The sequence below is a fragment of the Doryrhamphus excisus genome, linkage group LG19 (genome assembly GCF_037039965.1).
Source record: "Doryrhamphus excisus strain RoL-2023G ecotype Guam linkage group LG19, RoL_Dexc_Guam_v1.1, whole genome shotgun sequence".
NCBI classification, from domain to species: Eukaryota; Metazoa; Chordata; class Actinopteri; order Syngnathiformes; family Syngnathidae; genus Doryrhamphus; species Doryrhamphus excisus.
This window is the reverse complement of record NC_136375.1, coordinates 8,356,124-8,378,986: the sequence shown is the minus strand read 5'-3', so window position 1 is coordinate 8,378,986 and position 22,863 is coordinate 8,356,124. Positions and strand designations below refer to the sequence as shown.

Genomic DNA, 22,863 nt, shown 5'->3' with positions numbered 1-22,863 from the left:
TGGAAATGAAACAGAATGACTTCAAATAAACAAAACAACGTGAAGAAAGTATATGTACAGTATAAGTAGGCCTGTCACTGCTAATATCACAACTGGTGCTGACTTTTTTTTTACGTCAAGCTTTTTTTTAAATTTAAAAAATCAGGAGTAATTGTAAAATAATAAGTAATAAGTAATAAAATAGAGGAGTATTTATTTGTGTAGGATGAAAATGATAGAGTCAAGAAAAATCTATTTTTTTCTACTGGAATATTATGAAAAACAAAATAAAAAAAAACAAATAATAAAGTTGTCATTTTTGCAAAATTAGGTTGCGTGGAAGTTAGGAGAATAAAGTCCAAATATTACGGGATAGAAGTCTTAATTAGGAGAAAATATTGAAGGAGTTGGAAAATTCCCCCAAAAAACAACAGAAATAGGAAAAAAAAGTCAAAATATTAACAAAAAAAGTTGTATTTGTCTAGGCCAAAGGTAGGCTGTGCTGTGCTGTGCTGTGCTGTGCTTGTCAGGGAAATGAAATTACATTATTACATGTTTGATCTTGTAAAATTGCAACTTTTTTGTATCGTAACACATTTTGCTGGTTGAATTATGCTACGAATTATCGTCGATAGTCATTTTTTTGATGATTGTCATGAGGTGTAATTCACATACGGTACCTGTGTGAGCCACAGTAGCCGGACACAGTTGTCAAAATGATATTTTGCAATGTAGCAAGCAACACCGTCTGTGAGCGCGCAACACCTCCATGGGTTATTGTTTTTCCGTCGGTGTTCAGGCGCTCACCTTGTTCATTCTGCTATTCCTTCATTCATGTTAGCATATGATTTCTGACTAGGCTAATTTGGTGCTAGCACTAACTAGCAGTGTAAGTGCAAGTAGCGTGAGTGAACTGAACCATCCTATTTGTGCAGCTATACCTCATCTATAGTTACCGTTACCTCTCCAGGGCAAAGTGGAGGCTGAACTTCATCTGGTGACTGCAGAAGAGGCGGAGAAAAGCCCTGTGGGACTGGGACGAAACGAGCCTGATCCACTGGAGAAACCAAAGTGAGACATCAGCAAGGTTCCTGGTCCTGTAGACCTGCATGGTTAATTTAATTCCATTTAGTTTGCCGCTCAGGATTCCTTCTCGCTATCTCTACTTTCTCCTCCATTTCTTCAACTGTCTCCCCTCCTGTGTCTTCTTACCTTTTTTTCTGTGTTTTACTTTTCCCCGTCTGCCTTCTCGCGCCCCCGCTTCTTTAAAAGTCGCCCGGATACAAGCTTCATGTGGTTTCTGGGCCCTCTGAAGTCCATTCGCTACTTCCTGTGGCACAACTACCGCTGGCTGATTCTCAAGGTTCTGGGCCTCATGCTGCTGCTGCTCATGTTGGGCCTCTTCCTCTACTCCATCCCTGGCTACCTGGTGAAGAAGATGCTGGGGGCCTGATGTGCCGGTAGCCTTATTCCCTCCACCAACCCCACCACGTCTTCCTCTGCTTCTTCTGTCCATGTTGCTCCCTGCCCTCATGTACTTGCAAAGTTTCACTCCTTCCGTAGAAGCTTTTCTATGTCTTGTCTTCAACTCCTACTGTTTCTTTCCATCTTTTAAATACACCACACAGCACCACAAATACGATCAGTTCACATTTAGTCGGAAAAACACAAATACATGCCTGGAAAATTTGTCTCATGGGTCTGACAAGTTAGCAAACAGGGGAGAAGTTGTGATGCTCATAAGATAATGGGTGTCAGTGAAGCAGAGCCATCAATTTGAGCCATAGATTTTTTGAATACGTGTTGTGTGGGTCGAGACCCCAGATTTACAGCGCCACACACAGGTGTGCCCTGTGTATTACATTGTTTTCACCCAGCGTACTTAATGAATGTATATATATTCATTAATTCATTCATTTTCTATCGCTTATTCTCACGAGGGTCGCGGGGGTGCTGGAGCCTATCCCAGCTGTCTTCGGGCGAGGTACACCCTGGACTGGTGGCCAGCCAATCACAGGGCACATATAGACAAACAACCATTCACACTCACATTCATACCTATGGACAATTTGGAGTCGGCAATTAACCTAGCATGTTTTTGGAAAACTCCACACAAACTCCACACAGAGATGGCCGAGGGTGGAATTGAACCCGGTTCTCCTAGCTGTGAGGTCTGTGCGCTAACCACACAACCGTCGTGCAGCCCAATGTGTATACAGTATATATTTAATATTAATGTAGTATTTTATAATGACAAGGCCGCACGGTGATCGAGTGGTTAGCACACAGCTCGGTTCAATTCCCCCTTCGAGCGTCTCTGTGTGGAGTTTGCATGTTCTCCCCGTGCATGAGTGGGTTTTCTCCTGGTACTCCGGTTTCCTCCCACATTCCAAAATAGGTTAGCTTAATTGACTCCAAATTTGTTGTAAAAATATTACATTTAAAGGTCTTAATAATGTGCTTTTATAATAGATTGACATCAGTACAGTAATAATAGTGTGCCGTGATGATTTTAACCACTGTTAGAAACCATGACTTGAAATTTCTCTTGGATTAACTTTTTGAACTGTGCTTAAAATAGTTAATGGTAGCATTTAAATGTGCCTTTAGATGATATATAAGGTACTAAGTAGCCCACAGTGGGGCCATTGCATGAACGGACACAACACTATAGTAAAGAAAAATGACCCACAGTCTGGCAACTCAGCATGTGCCATCACTTCATAACACTGCATTACCGCACCACCTTGTGAATTATTTTATAATCATTTTAAATATGATGCATATTAAGTGTCTCCTCCTCTCTTCTGCTCGTCAAGCCGCCCAGACACCACCTTCCTGTGGTTCCTGAGCCCGCTGAAAGCCATCCGCTACCTGGTGTGCAACCGCTACAAGTGGCTCATCATCAAGATTGTGCTGGCCCTGCTCCTGCTCGTCATGCTGGGCCTGTTCCTCTACAGCATGCCAGGCTACCTTGTCAAGAAACTGCTTGGCGCCTGAAAGCGTGGAAGGCTCTCTCCATCAGCCGCAGGGAGCGAGGAAATACATTACTTTGTCATTTCACTCTCCAAACATCGGGAATAATTTGTTATCTTGCTCTAGGGCACCACCTACAGGTGTCAAGTGGAATTTTGTTCCATTTTCAATACGCACAGTCATGGGCAGAAATATTCACATATTTGGTATGCCAATATTTTTTACCAAGACTGTACAATGCACACAATTGCTAATCAAACATGAGGTGTCCTGGCTGGTCCACATGATGTTTTACATTATATAAATCTCTGAGGTAGCCCCCACTGTGGAATGTCCCAACAAGGATGATTTCATTTTCTTATTATACAGGTGTAATTTAATGTATAATAGTGTGGAATTGTTACATTTCCACTTTAAAGCTTTTTTTTTTTTTTTTTTTTTTTTAAATCAAGTGTAGCTCGCGCAGTGTTTGCACACATCTAGAAAATATTCCAGAAAAAGAAATCAGATGTCTATTTTGTTAAGGAAATAAACCAAGACGTCTAAAAAATATTTATTTAGTTAGAAAATTAGTATTATTTCATACAATAAATCTGGCATCATGCAAATAGTATTGTCTTTGCACACAAATGTGGACGTATACATCAAAGGGCATGCAGGTCGCATGTTAGCATGTCTTGATAAAGCTTCTTTTGTCGTCGTCAACATAGGTCTTTGGTTGAAACGGATGGGAACTGTCGGCCCCACCCAAAATCAGACGACATTTTTTTGTGTGTTTTTCTATGCCTGCCTGTGCTCAACCTGCTGTTTGTGATCCTGGTGTTCACCGACGACACACTTAATTGTTTGCACTAAAGCTGCCTGTTTTTACCATGGGTTTCACTTTATAGAAACGTGTGCAATACTTTTTTTTTTGGTTTTGAAATAAACAGAACAACAACAACATTGCGTCGGTGGTTATTTATGTTGATGTATGACAATGTTGTGGTGGTGACTTTCTGATAAAAGTACATAGATACCCTTTTATGCTTGACTTAATAACAAATCTTTTTTGCACATATTTTCCCACTTTAGAGCTTTAAAACTAAGATAACGAAGAAGAAGAATGAAAAATGCACATACTCATGAGTTGTTTTGTTGCAGCAGCATACGAAGTTCTGCATTCTGCTGCTCCAGACCCTCAATTTCAGGCATGCAATCTGAGATCTCTGTAAGGACAGCCCTGCAGACGAGAAGGAGTTACTTGCTAATAAATGGTTCTTTTATGTGTGTGTGTTACCTACAAGTGCTTTTTCAGTATGATCTCAGCTGCATCCCACACTTTGAGTTTATCCTCAGGGATGATGTTGGCCAGACTCTCCCAGTGGGTTTTATCTGCTGAGGAATCCCACATGTCGGCACTCCAGTAGCGAGGCTGCTCAGAAGTGGAGATCCTCCTTCAAAAGCACCGCATCCAAACATTAGAAACAAACTACTGCAAACTATTTAAGAATGTTGAATATTAAACGGGTGGCACGGTGGTCTAGTGGTTAGTGCGCAGACCTCACAGCTAGGAGACCAGGGTTCAATTCCACCCTCGGCCATCTCTGTGTGGAGTTTGCATGTTCTCCCCGTGCATGCGTGGGTTTTCTCCGGGTACTCCGGTTTCCTCCCACATTCCAAAAACATGCTAGGTTAATTGGCTACTCCAAATTGGCTATGTCCAAATTGTCCATAGGTATGAATGTGAGTGTGTATGGTTGTTTGTCTATATGTGCCCTGTGATTGGCTGGCGACCAGTCCAGGGTGCACCCCACCTCCCGCCCAAAGACAGCTGGGATAGGCTCCAGCACCCCCGCGACCCTCGTGAGGAAAATGAATGAATGAATATTAAACCTAAAGCGGTGGTGCTGCTTGAGGAAGTTCTTAAGAGCAGGCATGATGCGGTTTGGCTGGATGAGGTCAGAGGTCAGATTAGAGGAGGAGCTGGCGGCCCCTCCCTGTGTCTTGGTGCTAATATCCTGCAGACAGGAAAAAAAATATATATGAATGATGGAATAGTGATCACGGTTGTACATGGCAGTCTCACATGATAGGACTCCCTCTGGTGGTCATTTAGAAGGAAGGCAGCCAATTTGGACATATCCTCCTCTTCTATGCCAAAGGCCTAAAAGTGGGAACAGAGTTGGGAATTTCAAACTGACACTGCAGACTCTAAATTACTGCTGTGATAAAAACGTGGACATTAACCCACATAGAGAAGTGCATCCAGCTTCACAACGTTCCGTTCTTCCTTGTCCAAGGTGGACAGCAGCTGGACTTTGTCTTCCACAAGGAAGCCCTGTAACAGAAAAAAATGAGTACATTTTATTTTATCATGATAATTTAGTAAGCTTTTGTATTTTCCTGTGAACTTTGGTTGCTAACAATCTCTCAGGTTATTCATATTTTATTTTAAATTGTGATGACTTCACTTAAATACACAGTTTAAACAGTAGAGAACAGCGATCCAATGGATTTTTGATCATTATGTCAGCATATAAGGTCACATTGACATAATAAGCATAGATTTGGAAAGCCCTCATTATGGCCTTGAATTTGATATACGAGTCAGTGTGGTTTGTTGCAACCTGATTTTTAACCTTGTTTGATTGCTCCTTGGAAATGAAATGAAATTGGACAATACAAAAAAATCATACAGAAAATGGCTGAATGTTGAACATTAAGTGATATTGTGTTGCGAATGGTGAACCTTCCAAGCAAAAACAATGACTTTTTTGGTATTAAATTAAATGATATTCATATTAATAATATATATTACTCACCGACTCGTCACACAGCAGCTCCATGAGCTCCTTCAGCGTCTCCATGGAGACCTTTTCCGTCTCTGATGCCGCATCCATCCCATCAGAGTTGACATTTGTCGCCCCGTGTTCCATACTTGTCTGTTTCTGAAGATGGACTGGACCCACAAAGGAGTCCCCCCGAGGTCTCTCCCAAGCTAGACCCAGGTGGTGCTTGCATATCAGTGAGTCGATGACGACGGCCTTCTCGGCCTGTTGCCTGATCTCCTTGTCAAGCATCCGCCACGTTTCCTCGAATTGCTTGGCGTCGGTCGCTGCAAAGTGCCTGCATCAATTTTAACAGCAGCTGTTCAGTACTTTTTTTCAAATGATCACAATCACCGTCTATGGGAGGTTCCATTATATTAGCGTCAACCAAACAGACTGTCACGTAACCAAAAACCTTTATGGGAAATGACAGTGTACCTAATGTAGTGTCTACTTGTTTCTTGTGTGTAAGAATAAGATATAATAAAGTAGTGAATGACAAATAGGGTAACACTTCATAATAATAAGGTAAACAAACAAGGTTAACAATAAGGTAAACAAAATTACAGTAGTTAATGAGGAACCCTAATAGTTCCTCATTAGTTCCTCAGTAACTACTCTAGTCATTTGTTCCTCAGGAACTACTCAAATTTTATGTGCCTTAGTGCCTCAGTAACTACTCTACTCATTAGTTCTTTATTTGTTCCTCAGTATTTATGTGTCTTAGTCATTAGTTCCTCAGTAACTACTCTACTCAATAGTTCTTCATTACTTCCTCAGTAACCACTCTACTCATTAGTTCGTCAGTAACTACTCAAAATCTATGTGCCTTACTTCCTGAGTAATTACTCCACTCAGTCGTTCTTCATTACTTCCTCAGTAACTACTCTACTCATTAGTTCCTCAGTAACTACTCTAAATGTATGTGCCATAGTTCCTCAGTAACTACTCTACCCAATAGTTCTTCATTACTTCCTTAGTAACTACTCTTCTCGTTAGTTCCACAGTAACTACTCAAAATCCATGTGCCTTAGTTCCTCGGTAACTACTCTACCCAGCACTTCTTCATTACTTCCTCAGTTACTACTCTAGCCATTAGTTCTTCAGTAACTACTCAAAATCTATGTTCCTTAGTTCCTCAGTAACTACTCTACCCAGCAGTTTTTCATTACTTCCTCAGTAACTACTTTACTCATTAGTTCCTCAGTAACTACTCTAAATGCATGTGCCTTAGATCCTCAGTAACTACTCCACTCGTTAGTTATTCGTTAGTTCCTCAGTAACTAATCTAAATGTATGTACTTGAGATACTCAGTAACTACTCCACTCATTACTTCCTCAGTAACTACTCTAAATGTATGTGTCTTAGTTCCTATTACTACTCTACTGTTTAGTTCCTCATTAGTTCCTCAGTAGCTATTGTATTTTGTGTACCGTATTACAAAGTGAGGCTGTGATCCTAATGAGGATCAGCGGCATAGAAAACGGATGGATGGATTATTATAAAGTGAGACCTGTCGAGTGACCTGGAAAAACACCTCCTTCCAAGGGTCAGAATTAGTGAAAATACTTAAAAGTGTATTCTACCATTTGTCCACCAGAGGTAGACATAGTGAAAACAGCAGTATCAAAGCAGAAATCAGATTAAAGTTGTAATAATCAGGGAACAGAACACAGTCTAGCATGCTCAGTATATCTATTGCTTTTAGACATGTGAACATACAACACATAAGTTAGTTGATACCTCATGTTGGTAAACGTGCATTTACAGGGAACAGCACCCCCGGGGGGTAACTAGGGATTAAACAGACCGAAGAATAGCAAGATGGGCTCATGTGAATGACTCACTTGATTCTCAGTTGCATTCGTTCATACTGCTCAATGCTACGTTTGTAGTCGTCGGACAAACGCCTGCTCTGTTTTTCCGACCGTTTCTGCTGAGTGGCATACTTGCTCCTCAGGTTCTTCAGTTCAGTCTGCAGACTAGGACAACAAAAACAGCGTGAGAGCTGAGCTTAATGTTGCCACAACGTACGTGCATCGATCATTTACCTCGTGATCCTGCTCTTCATGTGGGCCAGACTGGACCCATCTCTGTCAGCCTTGTGTTTCATGTGCTTGATATTACTGATCATGCTGTCGGCCAACATCTGCTGATGTTCCCTTTCCAGATCCTAAGGAAGTCGAAATATGTATGTAATATTTTCTTTTGTTACTGGGAGCGGTTTTATCACAACTGGATGTTCATTCATTCATTCATTCATTTTCTACCGCTTTTCCTCACAAGGGTTGCGGGGGTGCTGGAGCCTATCCCAGCTGTCTTCAGGCGAGAGGCGGGGTACACCCTGGACTGGTGGCCAGCCAATCACAGGGCATATATAGACAAACAACCATTCACACTCACATTCATACCTATGGACAATTTGGAGTCGCCAATTAACCTAGCATGTTTTTGGAATGTGGGAGGAAACCGGAGTACCCGGCGAAAACCCACGCATGCAAACTCCACACAGAGATGGCCGAGGGTGGAATTGAACCCTGGTCTCCTAGCTGTGAGGTTACAACTGGATGTATCTACATTAAAAGAAGATGAATAGATACTAGCTTCTTATCACGCTACTGCTGTGTCTGCTGTGTTCCCACTCCACGAGGGTGCATCATCATACCTGAAACTTTGCATCGTATTCCGCCCTCATGGCGTCGTACTTCTGTTCCGGATTCATCATCAGATTATGAATCTTTGCTTCGTACTCCTCCACCGCCCTCCTCCTCTCCATCAGCCTCACTTCCTGCATTCAAAGCACAATCATTCAAAGCACAGCAGATTGATTAAAAAAAAATGAGCATTGTCACCCCCCCCCCCCTTTTTTTTTTCCAGTGCTGCTGACCTGGTTGTCCCATAGTTCCTTGACGCAGCTCTCCCATTCTGTCTGCTCTTTTGTCAGCAAGACGTCATGTTCCTGCTGGTACACGCTCTATATAGAGGGGCAACCATTAGTGACATACGGAACAATAACACTTTTAGCAGCTACATTACTAAGCTTAGTTTGTACGCATTCCAACTTCATTCAATATATGCTGTGATTCCTTTAGAACAAAATAAGGTCGGAATGATTGTTGGAAAGCAAAATCAAATGAATTCGATCATGTGACTCAGTAGCATGTATGGCCTCCATGTGCCTGTATGCACTCAGAATGAGGATGGATGGCCTCCTCTGATTGAACTATTGCAAGAACTTTGTACTTTTTATAGTAGCTGCTAATCATTTTTAGCACAGCACATATAAATATATATGTACTTTAAATAAAAACAATGCAATTTTCCAGGAAATATGGGATACAGTTCTACCTCAATGTGGGCTAGCTCCTCCCTGTAGGCCTGAATCAGAGTACTTATGAGCTCCTCGGACCGCTTCATCATCGCATCCATCTCCTCCGCCTGCCTCCTTAAGTCCTTCACGTAGCGATCATCTTCAAATTTCAACTCCTGCTCAGTCAAAGGATGGTTAAGCGATATATTCTGATATCTATCCATCTGTATTTCCATCACCTGCTGTAGATCTTTTATGACTTTCCTTTTGTCTTCAATGAGCTCCGCACACAACAGCTGCTGCCAGGTCAAAGTTTCCTGCAGCTCCTGAGGGATGGCAGTCTGCTCGGCCAGGGACCACCTACTGGTGATCTCCTCAAACTTCTCCTGGCTGGACTTGGCTTCCTTCTGCAGCATCTCTGATCTGAATCAAGCGGGACAGGCATGCTAGCTAGAAACGGGACTGTACCGCGCTCGATGTGTTTCATCATCACCTGATTCTCCGCGCTTCCTCCAATTCCGACCTTCTCATTGATTCTTTGGCGTCAGCTTCAGTTTGGATGTTGATCACTAATTCCAACAAACGTCTCTCCAGCTGGGAAATCCTCTGCACACGGGTGGGATGCCCATAAAACACCCATTAATAAAAGCCACTCTTGCTGCTGAATGTTAAATAAAGTAGTAATAGAGTAGTCAGTGTACAGCTTGTGTCGCAGCATTTACTATCAACACAGAGACATTATTTGGTGGAATTAGTTGCTTATGCTTAGCAGTGTGGTAGGTTCATGAAAGGACCAACAGAAGATGGAGGAGCACAAAGTGCCTAACATAATGGATTATGGATTAAGAACCCATTCTTCATTTACACACACTGGTGACGGTATTCTACATCTGTAGTCACAGCTGCCACTGAGGATACTAGTTTCTAAGCGGTACACTGACTCAGTGTACAGTACACTTCCACAGTATTGTCCCTTGAGATGAATTAATATAGTATACTGAAATATAAACCTATGTATTTCATTTTTTAGAATGCAATACATGTGAAAATGGAGTGAAATCCCATGGAAATGCAGGCTCTATTAATACTACTACGATTGACAATAATTATACTATTAAGAATATAAAATGAAAATTTGCATACAAACCCCTCCATCTTGTTCTTCTCCTTGAGTCAGGCTCCCTTTGTTGACCTCCTGCTGGGACAATCTGAACAGTGACAGCTTATTTTATTTCATTTTCTTCACTCTACATACAAAAACTACGGTGCACAAATAAAATGGTTATTCAAAACTACACATATATAAATACAGTGAATGCCTAAATATGATCATGTCCCTGGCATTTAATATACAATTGAATTATCCTTACGTTGAAAATAAAGTTTCATGGTTGGTTGAATTGAACAACAACGTTACCTGTTTTCTGTTTCTTTGCTTCTGGAAAAATGTAAGTGTCCATACGCTTCCTTACTTGTTTCCATATTTGCAATGTGGTAAATTAAAGTTTCGCACCGAATGACGAAGTGGCAGGCCGGTATTTTATCACCGCGCTACGTTAGCGACCTGTTGCTATGACGACACAGCCCGCAGCCGTGCTACAGTCAGGGACCCACGGACATTTAGCCTTCGAAAGGTTAGATAAGACCTGTAACAAATGTTTCTTTAATTCATAGCACAATAGAGTTCTTTTTTTAAATATGTAATTCATACATTTATTAATGTATTATTAATAATATATTTACTTTGCTATAAAGATTATTTTCTATGTAATAATTTCCAGTGAATAATAAAAATAATACATACAAAAAATATGACAATTAATAAAAATAGTGAGATATTGACATTCAATGAACAATATATTATACAAATATTTTTCATATAAATACATAAAGATTTTGTCACTGACTTCCTTTCACACATGGACTCTAAATATAATTTTATAGAAAAAATACTAGGTCAATTTTATTATTATTAATTGTATCCTACTACTACTACTACTACTAATAATAATAATAATAATAATAATGCAATGATAATTCTTCCTATTATATGACTTTAGTATGTAAATATGAATTAGTAGTAGTAGTACTACCAGTACTAGTATGGATTTTTAACATCTGATTTGCTGCTGGCATTTGTATTGAAATATGATGCAACCACAAAATAAGTAATATGATCATAATGAAGATAATAATAAACAAATTGATCATTGTTTTACAATAAATAATACAGCTGGGATAGGTTCCAGCATGCCCGCGACCCTCGTGAGGATAAGCGGTACAGAAAATGGATGAATGGATGTATACGGTTGTTGTCACTATACTATATGCATTGTAGGTAAGCTTTCTTTCAAGCCAGTTCCAAACAATGTCGTCAGATGGCGCTGTTGACTTGAAAAATATCTATTATAATATTATAATATGAAGACCGACCAAAAACAGAAGGCCACATTTGGCACAGACACATGATAACTGTCTTGTCAAGATGATGGCACACAAAACTCACAAAAGGGGGTCAGATGTTCCTGCCCTGAAATAGTAGACCCCCCCTCACCACTCCTTGAACCTGAAGTGGCCTCCCGCCTCTGCCCCCTATGAGGGATGTTAAGTCAGGCCCAGCAAAGGTTTCTGACATATGATCCAGCCAGCATCTGTGATGTCACCAACAGCTGACTTGTCATAAGATCTTTGTGCAACAAGCGAGGGACAAGTGAGGAGAAAGGCTCATTTTCTTACTAGAACACAAAGTGCTTTTTTTTTTTTTGCATTTATAGCTTAACCAAGCGAATGACTGCCATTAGAGAGTGATTCCATAAGCTATTATAATGCCATAATCTTGGGATTGACAGACTTTGACCCCCTCTCGCAGGTGTATAATACACCCCATTCACTCTTGCATGGATGCATGTGTAAGTGTGCGTGCTAATGCCTACCCCCCCCGAGGGCATATGTTTACTTCTTAGTCAACAAAGAATCATATTCAGCTCGCACCTCCAGCCAGTTAACTAAGTGACAGATTAAGGTGTTGCTGGTGGTTGCGGGAGGGTTTAGGGGCTTGCATAACATCCAACTAACAGTTTCTATGTTGTCATAACTGATGTACACAGTGTGCTCAAAGGTCAATGGGAAACAATAAGCGAGCACTATTGTTAGTGTGCAAAATAGGGATATGCATTTTCGCATCTCACATTTCCCTTAATTTGAAGAGGTTTTCTTCATTGGAGTGGGTCAGATTTAGTGTTGCTTCATGCAATGTGACAATTCAGCACGAGAGATTGAAACTCAGCACATTTTTTTTTTTTTGCTTGACCTCTAATCCAGCACACATAATTACAATGAATTGTTTACATCAAATGGCTTTGTGAGTGGATTAGGTGGACAGTTATTACTTTATGTGTGCCATTAGGCCATGATTACCTCAGGATTTCATTCATTCATTCATTTTCTACCGCTTATCCTCATGAGGGTCGCAGGGGTGCTGGAGCCTATCCCAGCTGTCTTTGGGCAAGAGGCAGAGTACACCCTGGACTGGTTGCTAGCCAATCACAGGGCACATATAGACAAACAACCATTCACACTCACATTCATACCTATGGACAATTTGGAGTCGCCAATTAACCTAGCATGTTTTTGGAATGTGGGAGGAAACCGGAGTACCAGGAGAAAACCCACGCATGCACGGGGAGAACATGCAAACTCCACACAGAGATGGCTGAGGGTGGAATGGAACTCAGGTGTCCTTGCTGTGTGGCCTGCGTGCTAACCACTCGGTCGCCATGCAGCCTACCTCTGGATTTTATTTTATTTTTTTGCAACAAAAAAAAATCCAATGGAAGTTAATCATAACTGCTCTTTTTAAATACTTAAAATATGTTTAGCATTGTATGTGAAACAAAAACACATTATGTTACTGTTACGGTCACTTTAAGTGCATAAGACATTAGTAGTATGATGTGTTTTCTATTTTTTTTATGCAAAATATAAATATGATGGGAGTGGTTAGAGCACAGGCCTCACAGCTAGGAGACCCGCGTTCAAATCCACCCTCGGCCATCTCTGCATCTTTATGTGGAGTTTGCATGTTCTCCCCGTGCATGCATGGGTTTTCTCCGGGTATTCCGGTTTCCTCTCACATTCCAAAAACATGCTAGGTTAATTGGCGACTCCAAATTGTCCATAGGTATGAATGTGAGTATGAATGGTTGTTTGTCTATATGTGCCCTGTGATTGGCTGGCCACCAGTCCAGGTGTAAAATCTGGACACACTATTGGTGTAAAATCGTTTTCCATTACTGTAACATTTATGTTGTTTACCAGGGTGACATAACTCAAGAAGTCGAATGTTTTTTGTCCAAACCCCATCATTGCTGGTTAGATTCTTGACCCTGCTGTAATCATTCATACATTTTAACATCCAGTCTGCATTTTCCCTTCCAACATTTTCATATTCCGCTGTTTTTAGTCTGCTAAAACAAATGGACAAATGAAATAGTGCCCCTAACTGGTGAAAAGTCATTTGACATTACAATACGTCATTACAAACATTTACATGTTCACCTGTTGGGGCGGAAGTGGCTCAGGACGTAGAGCAGGTCGTCTGCAAATCAGAAGGTCGGTGGTTCGATCCTGCAGACGTTTAGACATTTCCGGTATCAACTTGGCCACCCCAATGAAGCACTTTGGGTGCCTTGGGAAGCGCTGTATAAAATCCAATCCATGATCTACAACAGTGTCAAATTGAGCAGTAACAAATTGAGCGGCCGGTGGCTGCACAACATGGGCCCTCGTGGGGGTGTGGAGTTTGACTTTCAGGCCCGCTTAAGGACCTGGCTTGGCGCAAAGATTAGCGGGAATGTAAGCTGTCATTGTTGAGCCCCCCCCCCCCCCCCCCCCACACACACACCCGTAAGTAACACATCGTGTTTTCACACTCCACGCTGGCTGCAAAGGGGCTCATATGACTTGGCGTGTGCGTAATGCTCTTAGCTGATGGACCGCTGTGGCTGCACTCCATAAGACCAAGAAGCCAAAAATGAGTTTAACGGCCAAGTATCTTTATCCCACTGTTAGCGATTAGCGGCTAATGACGGAGGAAAAGCCCTGATGCAAGAAATTGGAGGGCAACCACGTTTAAGCACCTGGAACAAGGGTCCCTGCTGTGTGGAGGAAGAGCGGCTTTATACGCCCTGTACCTTGGCCTGTGAGTGCAGTTACAGTATCAATCTAATACACAGGTTTTTCACTGGGAGGCGCGGCAGCTTGAAAAAAATAAAAACAAAATTTCAAACCTTCCTATGGTGTATAAGCTCTGTAGTTGATCAAAGTTACTTAAAATTTGTCAGATCAAAACACATAGATTTTGGGACATGTCTGCACCTTTAATCACCCAGCCATTATATCAACGGTTCAGCTTTATAACACACCTCATACATAGAAGAGATGCATGTTGACAATATAGCCACATGGTTGTTATATTTAGATAATCCTATTTTAAATAAGACTTTGGCACAGCCATAAAAAATCATGGGTTTCCACACTAATCATTGAGGAAATGGAAGCATTTAAAACAGTGATGAGACATTAGTGACTAATATTTGTTTTGCTCATCACCACTCATGAATCTAATGTGTAAATTAAATTAACAAAACAAGCACAAATTAGATTTAAAAAAATGAATGCATTCATTAAAGACTGATTTCAGGAGGCAGGTAACATCTTAGTGCATTACTGACTGCTCTCATGACTTATGTCTTGTGATGTTTTTTTTTTTTCCCCTCCTAATAACAAAACACACCCAGTGATGTGCACCCTCTTCACGCAGCAGACACATGTCACCGCTAATGGACATCAAGTGCTTCCTTTTTCTGTGGCTCTCTTCTGAACATGCATTACAGACATAAAACCCATTTCTCCATCCATAACCAGAGCGCATACTCTCATTCAGTCATGTGTAACATGCACACACGGATGGGGTAGGATCTTTGTGCACCAACATGTGTAATTAATAGTCACTAGGAAGTAACCGGCCTCTTACACATCAAGATTAAATAACGACTTATTAAATGGCTCAATATGAGTTTAATCTTGAAATAGAATGGGACTCGTGGAGACCTCCGCCAAGGCCCAAAAGCCCTAAAGTAATACCAACCTCCTGTATATTAAGTTCATTTACATCAAATCACAATCTGTGTGTAAAATGTGTGTATTGTATATGTAACAACGTACCGCACTATCAAACTTAAAGGGTGAAAAATCCTAATATCTGATCACAACTGCAATAAAAAGGTAACTTAAGTTAATGACAAGTTTACAGTGTGTGCTTGTTGTACAATATACATGACGGGAAAATGGTGTTACCTATGTACATTGAAAATACCAGGGAATTCAATTTTAAAGTGAATGTGTTCTTTAAATATCGACAGGTGAATGCAGCCTGTAAACAACTTGCTGTGAAGAGCGTCAAACCTCCAAAATGCCAATTTTTCACCCCCGTTGGCTTCTATCAGCTCTGCTTGTCCTGGATGTTCATCAGACTGGAGGTGTAGGACTTCGCCCTCTTGGCTGCGAATGGACACAGAGAGAGAGAATTGACTTTGCTATGTGAGTGTAGATGACGACACAATGTATCCCACCAGACATCTCCATATTCTACTACAGGCTCCATCCGTGCTGGACTTGGGTGCGATTCCGTCCTTGTACTTGTGCTGTTCTACGGTACAGCAATTCAGCTTGAACCAGTTTATGTGGGCCATGATATGACCAAATTGGAACGTACCGAGGTCAGTCTTTACGACCCCTCCTCCTCCATCCCAAGGAAAAACTCCACTATCACAGTCAGTCAACGTACCCCCCCACCCCATTCTCCTTACAAGCCCACAAAGAGCCCTCAAAACCCTGTCAAAATATCTGGATGTGACAATGGGGGAATTAAGCTGGTTACTCACGGTGTATGAGCTTGCGTTTCTTTTGTTCCGAGTGAAGGAAGCTGCTCAAGTAGAAGATGATGGGCAGAAAGAGCATGAAGCTGGACACGGCGATGACAGGCACCGTCTCCTCCCGGGGGAAGGAACAATTGAAATTCTTACTCCACAGTCTGCGGGTCATGTTCATCTGAGAAGGAGGCAAAGTTCCAACATAAGCTTTCAGCTCAAATGACCACAATTACGGCGCGATATTGCTATTAAGTCGACCCGTCTTGGAAAGCCACCATTTGTTGTTTTTCTGCAGTTATTGACGCTTCATGTGACACGGCAGAGCCTACACAAACCAAAGCGAATATAGACTAATGCTGTTGTCAGCTTCAACGCCGCTCAAATGCGCAACAATGAGCAAAAATGAGGCAAGAATATGTTCATCACATTCAAATCCTAACGCTAGAATTGTTTGGTCTGTCACAACTTTCATTCAAGGCTGCACGGCAACCGAGTGGTGAGTGCACAAGGCACACAGCTAGGAGACGCGAGTTCGATTCCACCCTCGGTCATCTCTGTGTGGAGTTTGCATGTACTCCCTGTACATGCGTGGGTTTTCTCTGGGTACTCCGGTTTCCTCACACATTCCAAAAACATGCTAGGTCCAAATTGTCCATAGGTATGAATGTGAGTGTGAATGGTTGTTTGTCTATATGTGCCCTGGCTGTTGACCAGTCCAAGGTGTACCCCGCCTCTTGCCCGAAGGCAGCTGGGATAGGCTCCAGCATGCCCACGACCCTTGTGAGGATAAGCAGTTGAAAATGAATGAACTTTCATTCAGCAAAGTTGTAATAATATCTGATATGCATTAATGCAAGTACGCTCATCCCTCATTTATCACGGTTAGTTGGTTCCAGACCCGACAGTGATAAGCAAATTTTGGCAAAGTGGGCTTCAATATTAATAAAAAGAATATTTTTCGTAGTTTGCGAGCTTCCAAATAGTTTTTTTTAACATTACTAGAGGCTTCTAGACATTAAATAACCCCCTATAGTCAACTTTACATTTGTATTACCCAATATAGTTGCTATAATCAGAGGAAATAAAACATATCAGACATTAATAAAATAACAGACTAACACTATTAGTAGTTCCTTGTTTTTTTCTGGACAGCGTACTTCCTGTCTCTACTCTACTGTCTCTACTCTACTTTCTCATCAGTGTTTTGCAATGACAGCTTTAAATGGATTTACTCTTGCATTATGCAATATAGTAGACATAATAACAGTACATAAGCTACTTAAGACGGAAATAAAACTACTTGTGTTTGTCACAGTAACTGTGTCCATTACTGCTACATGCTTGAGCCTTATCGACATGTGTATACTCGCTTAGCGGTTGGAGGTGCTTATTGATACAACTTCATTGAGTACCAGTCATCAATTAGGTGTATGGTGCTCACAAATGCAGGTATATAAGAACTTTACATAATAACACACTTTTAACACACATTTCCCCCTTCAAACGTCCAAATGATGCATTTTTGGTGAAGTCAAAGAACACAAACCTACATAATCAACACTAAAACCTGTGTTTTACACACATACCCCATCCTCAATGTCGATGCACAACGTCTGGTTCTTCTCCATGCTGCTGTATAGCTCATTGAGGCTCCTGTAGACGCTCTTACAGTTTGTACACAGCTCGGTGTGGTTCCCCTGTGAAGACATGGGACGCAAAGGTCCACACGTTTAAGCATCTGATCGGGAATATGTGAAAGGGATACAAACCATTTGCAACATACCTGTTGGTATCTCTCAAAGCAGCTGAGAGTTTGGTTGAGGGTGGATATGAAGTATAGCGAGTCATCAGTTAGGTTCTGGAATCCATCTACGATACAGTCTGCAAGGAAACAATAACCAGTTTGAGTGGGTGGGTGAATCTATATATGTATATCTGGGCCGACTATACTATAAACCTATGCCATCCTGCATGCCGTCGATGCATTCCTCAGCTGCCGCGGTCCATGCAAATCAAGTAGAAGTTGTCGTAATTCTACACTTGATCAAACTTACTTAAGATTTGTCAGATCACAACACAATCATGGCATTAGACTACAAAATATGATATTTATAGCCAATTGACTACTTCCTGAAGCTGTGCTTGAAGCATCATGGGAACTGTAGTTCTTTTAGCCATAAATTAGCTGCATCATTGTTTAAGCCACAGGGTTCAAAACATGCAACTCCAGTGTTTTAATATCGACAGTGGCTACCTTTCTTTTACACTTAAAAACTTATTTTTGTATAAAACTTATTCAGTTGACCTTGAAACAGTTGAATTCTATTCATGACTACATTGTGAGTGACCCTTTATTTGTCTCACAGTGAAGAATTTCAACGCATTCCAATGTTTTACAGTATCTATTAGTTTAAAAATGGGACTTTTACTTTAATGGAACAACTGTTGGTGCTAACATAATGCAATTCAAATGACAATGTGCGGATCAGAAGCATCCACATTCATCTAAACAGCCACTGCATCATGTCCTGCACATGGTTGAACGTCATGGGACAGGACAATGTAGAAATAGATACACACTGTCAGATTAGCAACAGTGACTAAAGAGAAAGTCACATGGCTGTTCAACACTGAATGGATCCTACCGTTTGTATGCAACTACAGTATTTCTATCCAGGCCTGCATGCAAATAAGTGGGGGTTGCCGGGTACACTTTGATAATAAGTTCTTAAGACTTTCAGGAAAGATATTTAACTAACCATGGCGTGTTTAAATGCACTTACTATCGCAGGCTGATTTGATCCACAGGTCCTTCAGGTTGTTGAAGAGTAGATAAATGATCATCAGTCGATCTCCTCGAAGAAGACTGTCCCTGCAGCTCTCATTGGCAGGACCCATCTATAAACAACATAGCCATGCATATTGCAATTTAAGCAACATTAAGTAAGTGGGGTGAGGAATATGAGAACTACTGTCCTTAAATAAGACACAAGAAGGAAGTAAACATCATCAGACCGGTGAGTCATGTGACACTGGTGTTGCTGTTTTGGTACCTCAGAAGAGATGTTCGCGTAGGTTGTCACCAGGCTGCCATAGCTGGCGAAACAGTTCTGACACACTTTAACCGGCCGTGCCGACGGAACCAGGCAGTTGACATAGGCCACATACCGCTCACCAAAAATGCGAAGCAGCTCGCTGCAGTAGTCGCTGATCTCCAAGTCGCCCGGGAAAGTAGACAACAGCCGAAGCGAGGCGGAAGAGCCCACCTCCGCGGGCTTGAAAACGGGCGAATTGACCACTGCCGAGGCGGAAAGTGTGACGTTAGCTTCTTCGCTTGACGCAGTAGCGTAAATATAGCTCAGCAACACCGCTAAAAGTGTGTTTTGTTGATAAAGAGGCATGTTTGACAGCTCGCTGCCTTCGTTTCAATTAGTTCCCGTGAGAGAACCCATGACTTCCGCGTTTGTGCTGAGTGGGATCATGTGATTGTTCCTACTCTCGCGAGACCTCAGCAGACTACGGCATTAAAATGACAATACAGATTTATTTACATTGTTTGATATCATACACGTGTACAATATTTTAATAATAATAATAATAATAATTTATTTTTGTTTTGTCACTATTTTTGCAATACAACTATCAATATATTAACAATGGTTGGCCCTGAATATTGAATTTAAAAGCATTTGAATGCTAATGCTATTGTTTTGGAGACACAGCTTTCAAAGTGGATGTATGCTAACTCTATCTAGCTATCTATTTGTTGCATCCTACACCATTGCTGCAAATAATCAGAGTCCGCTTCAACGATCTGGGCCCCCTTCCTGATTGTGATAATTGTCATAAAGCCCTTGAATCAAGCTACCGCAGTCAATGGCCATTAATGTGAAATTAGTGGCTTTTGATAAGTTGCAGGCCGCATCAATTCTGCAGCCATCAGCGACTAATGAAAATAAGGGGGAGAGCATGCATGCAACATCATCTGCCTATTCTAATGGCCGTGCACCACTCGAGTGGTAAATATGGAGTTGAGCCCCCTTAATGTTGCTCTCAGTGCACACCACACCGACAGCTCATTAACTCTTCCCTCGACCAACTAATTGTTCAGACTTTGCTTCATTCCTCGGGCATTTTCTCGCTGGGCTCAGTACAAAACAACTGCAGCCCTTTGTTGTTCTTTATAAGCAGCTGTGAACGTCCGTGCACTAAAAAAATGACAGCTGTGATAACCATTATTATCACATGCATCATTATAGTAGTAACTTGAGCATGACTACGACATATAAGGCAGTGGTAGGGTTGGTTTCATCCTGATTACAGTATTATTTGCCTCTCTTCCTCTACTGGTCTAATCAGGAGAGCACCAAGTAAAATCGGCATATGATTATTTGAGATGACCGTTATTGTCAGATGGTGGTGGAGGGGGAAAAATGCATTCATTAGCATGTGCTAGATAGAGAAACCAAGAGGACAAAAATCATCAATTAGACTGATAAAATAGATGATGATGATGATGAGAGCTCTTGTGGAACTATACATAGTGAGGCTTGAACTTTCTTTTGATTTTATGCACATGGAAAAGTGCCGAAGAAAATGACATACACTTAGAATCCAAGGTATTGTACAGAAAAAGTACATTAAGTCTACTATAGCGCAGAAAATGACCACTGAAATGAATGTAAACTGTTCCTAATAGTGTAAGGAAATGATACAAACCTCAATGTTACTTTTATAGTGGGCTATTTTCCAGCCATTTAAGCATCTGCAAGTACATGTGAACAAAATTGAAACTGATTGTGTGATGTGAATATAAGATGAAGCAGTTTAAGAACTGAATGGATTTTGTAATGAAAGTCACACATTTACCATTTTAGTAGAATGGTAATGGTTTAATTTAATTTGAACATGCATCAGATTACAATTGAGTGCATCACATAATTCACACTTCCACATGTCCAAAAGGAGTAGGAAGAAGCAAAACTTATTAAATCCTACCCCTCCATACTCCGGTTTCCTCCCACATTGACAAAAACGTGCTAGGTTAATTGGTGACTCCAAAAAAAAATGTGGAAAAAAATGTGAATGTGTGAATGGTTGTTTGTCTATATGTGCCCTGTGATTGGCTGGTTTAGGGTGTACCCCGCCTCTCGGCCAAAGACAGCTGGGATAGGCTCCAGCACCCCCGCGACCCTCGTGAGGATAAGCGGTAGAAAATGAATGAATGAATTTTTAAGTCATAAAATCATGAAAGTAGCGGCACAGCGGTGTAGTGGTTAGCGTGCAGACCTCACAGCTAGGAGACCAGGGTTCAATTCCACCCTCGGGCATCTCTGTGTGGAGTTTGCATGTTCTCCCCGTGCATGCGTGGGTTTTCTCCGGGTACTCCGGTTTCCTCCCACATTCCAAAAACATGCTAGGTTAATTGGCGACTCCAAATTGTCCATAGGTATGAATGTGAGTGTGAATGGTTGTTTGTCTATATGTGCCCTGTGATTGGCTGGCGACTAGTCCAGGGTGTACCCCGCCTCTCACCCGAAGACAGCTGGGATAAGCTCCAGCACCCCCGTGACCCTCGTGAGGAAAAAGCGGTTGACAATGAATGAATGAATGAATCATGAAAGTAATCAAAAAAAAGTTGAATGCGATAATATAATGAGAAACAAAATGGGGGGGGACCAAAGTTGATAATAATGTGTTGCTTTGCAACACAACATGTCATGTGGCCCTTTCATTTTTCACTAAGTGGCCCTCGCTAACAGTTTGGACACCCCAACTTTAAGCTTTAAACTAGCCACCTCCCCCTGCCCAAAGGTAGCCACATCCTGTTTATTATTTATTTTTTTTTAAAAGCTTTCTCTGTCTTCTATCAAACACGGGTTTACTCCCCGCGGCCTTCAACTTGGCTCTTGGCGTGAGGGAGAGAAAGTAGCTGTAAAGTTATGCAGAAGTTATTCTTCATCCCTCGGGCCGTCCCTAATCCGCCCAAAACCTCATTCTTTCATCGGAGAACTGTGCCTCCTTTCTTGTCCCCCCCTCGCTATACAACATAAAGTCAGACTGCATTTAATGGTTATGTCGCGATGGGAGAGGGGCTTTCTTCTTCCCCCTTTTCTCCCCCAATATCGGCCTTTTTCGTCGTGTGAGTCTCCCAACCCGCGGGGACCCCCATATTCTTCCCTCGGCGTCTGACTCGAATCGCAAACTAACCCTGATTTTCACCACTTTGCTGGGAATCGCGGCGAGTGATAATAGAGATTTCGCTTTCATTTTATACGCTTGACTTGGTTATTGTTGCTTTGCTCCTCTCCCGTGATTCTCCTCTTTTCTAGGGATTAGCCCTGACTTCGTCCGCTATACTGGCCCGCCGAAGTGGCCCCGGGACCCGGGATGACAATTGACGCAGATCAAGGCAGGGCTATTCTGTGTCTTTCAAAAGAAACCCAGCTCGGTGGAGTTGAAATGGAGTTGGACCGGACAAGAAGTGATGCTCTTCACTTTCTTTCCCGCAAATGAACTGAGACAGCTCAGGTTGCGTATTTTTTGCTTTTGTTGGCTTGCCAGATTATTTCTAGCGAGCCATGTAGGCGAGAGGTGACCATGACGCCTTGAGGGAGGCTGAAGAGACCTTTATGCCTGAATCACACAAAGGAGTTAGTTATTGCATAAGAAACTAAAATAAATGCAATAAAAACAATGGCAGGTCATTAGCCTTGATGCTAATCCACACTATTGTTCATATTAGCCTTCTATTGTGGATGTAGACCATGCTACACACTACAGAAACTCAAATCTTAAATACATTAAACAATATTTATGACTAATTAAGACATTTATTTCATACTGTTAAATACA

The 22,863-nt window shown here is 41.6% G+C and overlaps 3 protein-coding genes across 17 annotated transcripts in view; 1 reads left to right on the top strand and 2 right to left on the bottom strand.

The window, feature by feature from the left end:
- The window catches only part of otofa (otoferlin a), a 50,884-nt gene extending 46,970 nt beyond the window's left edge, over positions 1 to 3,914 (top strand). For 9 of the 13 annotated variants that reach the window (XM_078799115.1, XM_058055977.2, XM_078799118.1 and 6 more), the window contains 3 exons: positions 950 to 1,050; positions 1,252 to 1,439; positions 2,799 to 2,948. In XM_078799115.1, the coding sequence (XP_078655241.1) occupies positions 950 to 1,050; positions 1,252 to 1,432 (282 nt within the window). In that variant the 3' untranslated portion in view covers positions 1,433 to 1,439; positions 2,799 to 2,948. Of the gene's footprint in view, positions 1 to 949; positions 1,051 to 1,251; positions 1,440 to 2,798 lie in introns of all 13 variants that reach the window. The other 4 variants (XM_058055980.2, XM_058055979.2, XM_058055970.2 and 1 more) reach the window with 2 other exon arrangements.
- drc1 (dynein regulatory complex subunit 1 homolog (Chlamydomonas)) lies at positions 3,572 to 10,705 on the bottom strand. Of its 3 annotated transcripts, none has more exons than XM_078799123.1 (13): positions 10,224 to 10,705; positions 9,570 to 9,682; positions 9,115 to 9,499; positions 8,654 to 8,740; positions 8,432 to 8,554; positions 7,818 to 7,939; positions 7,614 to 7,748; positions 5,760 to 6,063; positions 5,189 to 5,275; positions 5,024 to 5,101; positions 4,831 to 4,955; positions 4,239 to 4,391; positions 3,572 to 4,177 (listed from the first exon to the last, which is right to left on the bottom strand). In XM_078799123.1, exons 2-13 carry the CDS (start codon positions 9,605 to 9,607, stop codon positions 4,078 to 4,080), a joined length of 1,737 nt encoding a protein of 578 aa, XP_078655249.1. In that variant the 5' UTR covers positions 9,608 to 9,682; positions 10,224 to 10,705; the 3' UTR covers positions 3,572 to 4,077. The 3 variants fall into 3 exon arrangements, with proteins under 3 accessions (XP_078655249.1, XP_057913616.2, XP_078655250.1); XM_058057633.2 differs by lacking the exon at positions 10,224 to 10,705 and having other exon boundaries at positions 9,115 to 9,252; positions 9,316 to 9,499; positions 9,570 to 10,111; XM_078799124.1 differs by lacking the exon at positions 10,224 to 10,705 and having other exon boundaries at positions 4,078 to 4,177; positions 4,235 to 4,391; positions 9,570 to 10,111.
- Positions 10,706 to 14,442: 3,737 nt separating this feature from the next.
- Positions 14,443 to 19,495, bottom strand: ostm1 (osteoclastogenesis associated transmembrane protein 1). The gene is made up of 6 exons (XM_058056901.2): positions 19,062 to 19,495; positions 18,792 to 18,906; positions 17,792 to 17,889; positions 17,595 to 17,705; positions 16,021 to 16,186; positions 14,443 to 15,637 (listed from the first exon to the last, which is right to left on the bottom strand). The coding sequence occupies exons 1-6, from the start codon at positions 19,407 to 19,409 to the stop codon at positions 15,579 to 15,581; spliced, it is 897 nt and encodes a 298-aa protein (XP_057912884.2). The 5' UTR covers positions 19,410 to 19,495; the 3' UTR covers positions 14,443 to 15,578.
- Positions 19,496 to 22,863: the final 3,368 nt, after the last annotated feature.

Excerpts from the sequence above, each read along its gene's own strand:
- ostm1 (XM_058056901.2), bottom strand. The coding sequence starts at position 19,409 with ATGCCTCTTTATCAACAAAACACACTTTTAGCGGTGTTGCTGAGCTAT. Across the intron at positions 18,907-19,061 it reads ACGCGAACATCTCTTCTGAG|ATGGGTCCTGCCAATGAGAG; the intron begins GTACCAAAACAG and ends TGTTGTTTATAG. Across the intron at positions 15,638-16,020 it reads GAAACGCAAGCTCATACACC|CCAAGAGGGCGAAGTCCTAC; the intron begins GTGAGTAACCAG and ends GTCCATTCGCAG.
- drc1 (XM_078799123.1), bottom strand. The coding sequence starts at position 9,607 with ATGAGAAGGTCGGAATTGGAGGAAGCGCGGAGAATCAG. Across the intron at positions 7,749-7,817 it reads ATGAAGAGCAGGATCACGAG|TCTGCAGACTGAACTGAAGA; the intron begins GTAAATGATCGA and ends TTGTTGTCCTAG. Across the intron at positions 5,102-5,188 it reads AGCTGGATGCACTTCTCTAT|GCCTTTGGCATAGAAGAGGA; the intron begins GTGGGTTAATGT and ends TCCCACTTTTAG.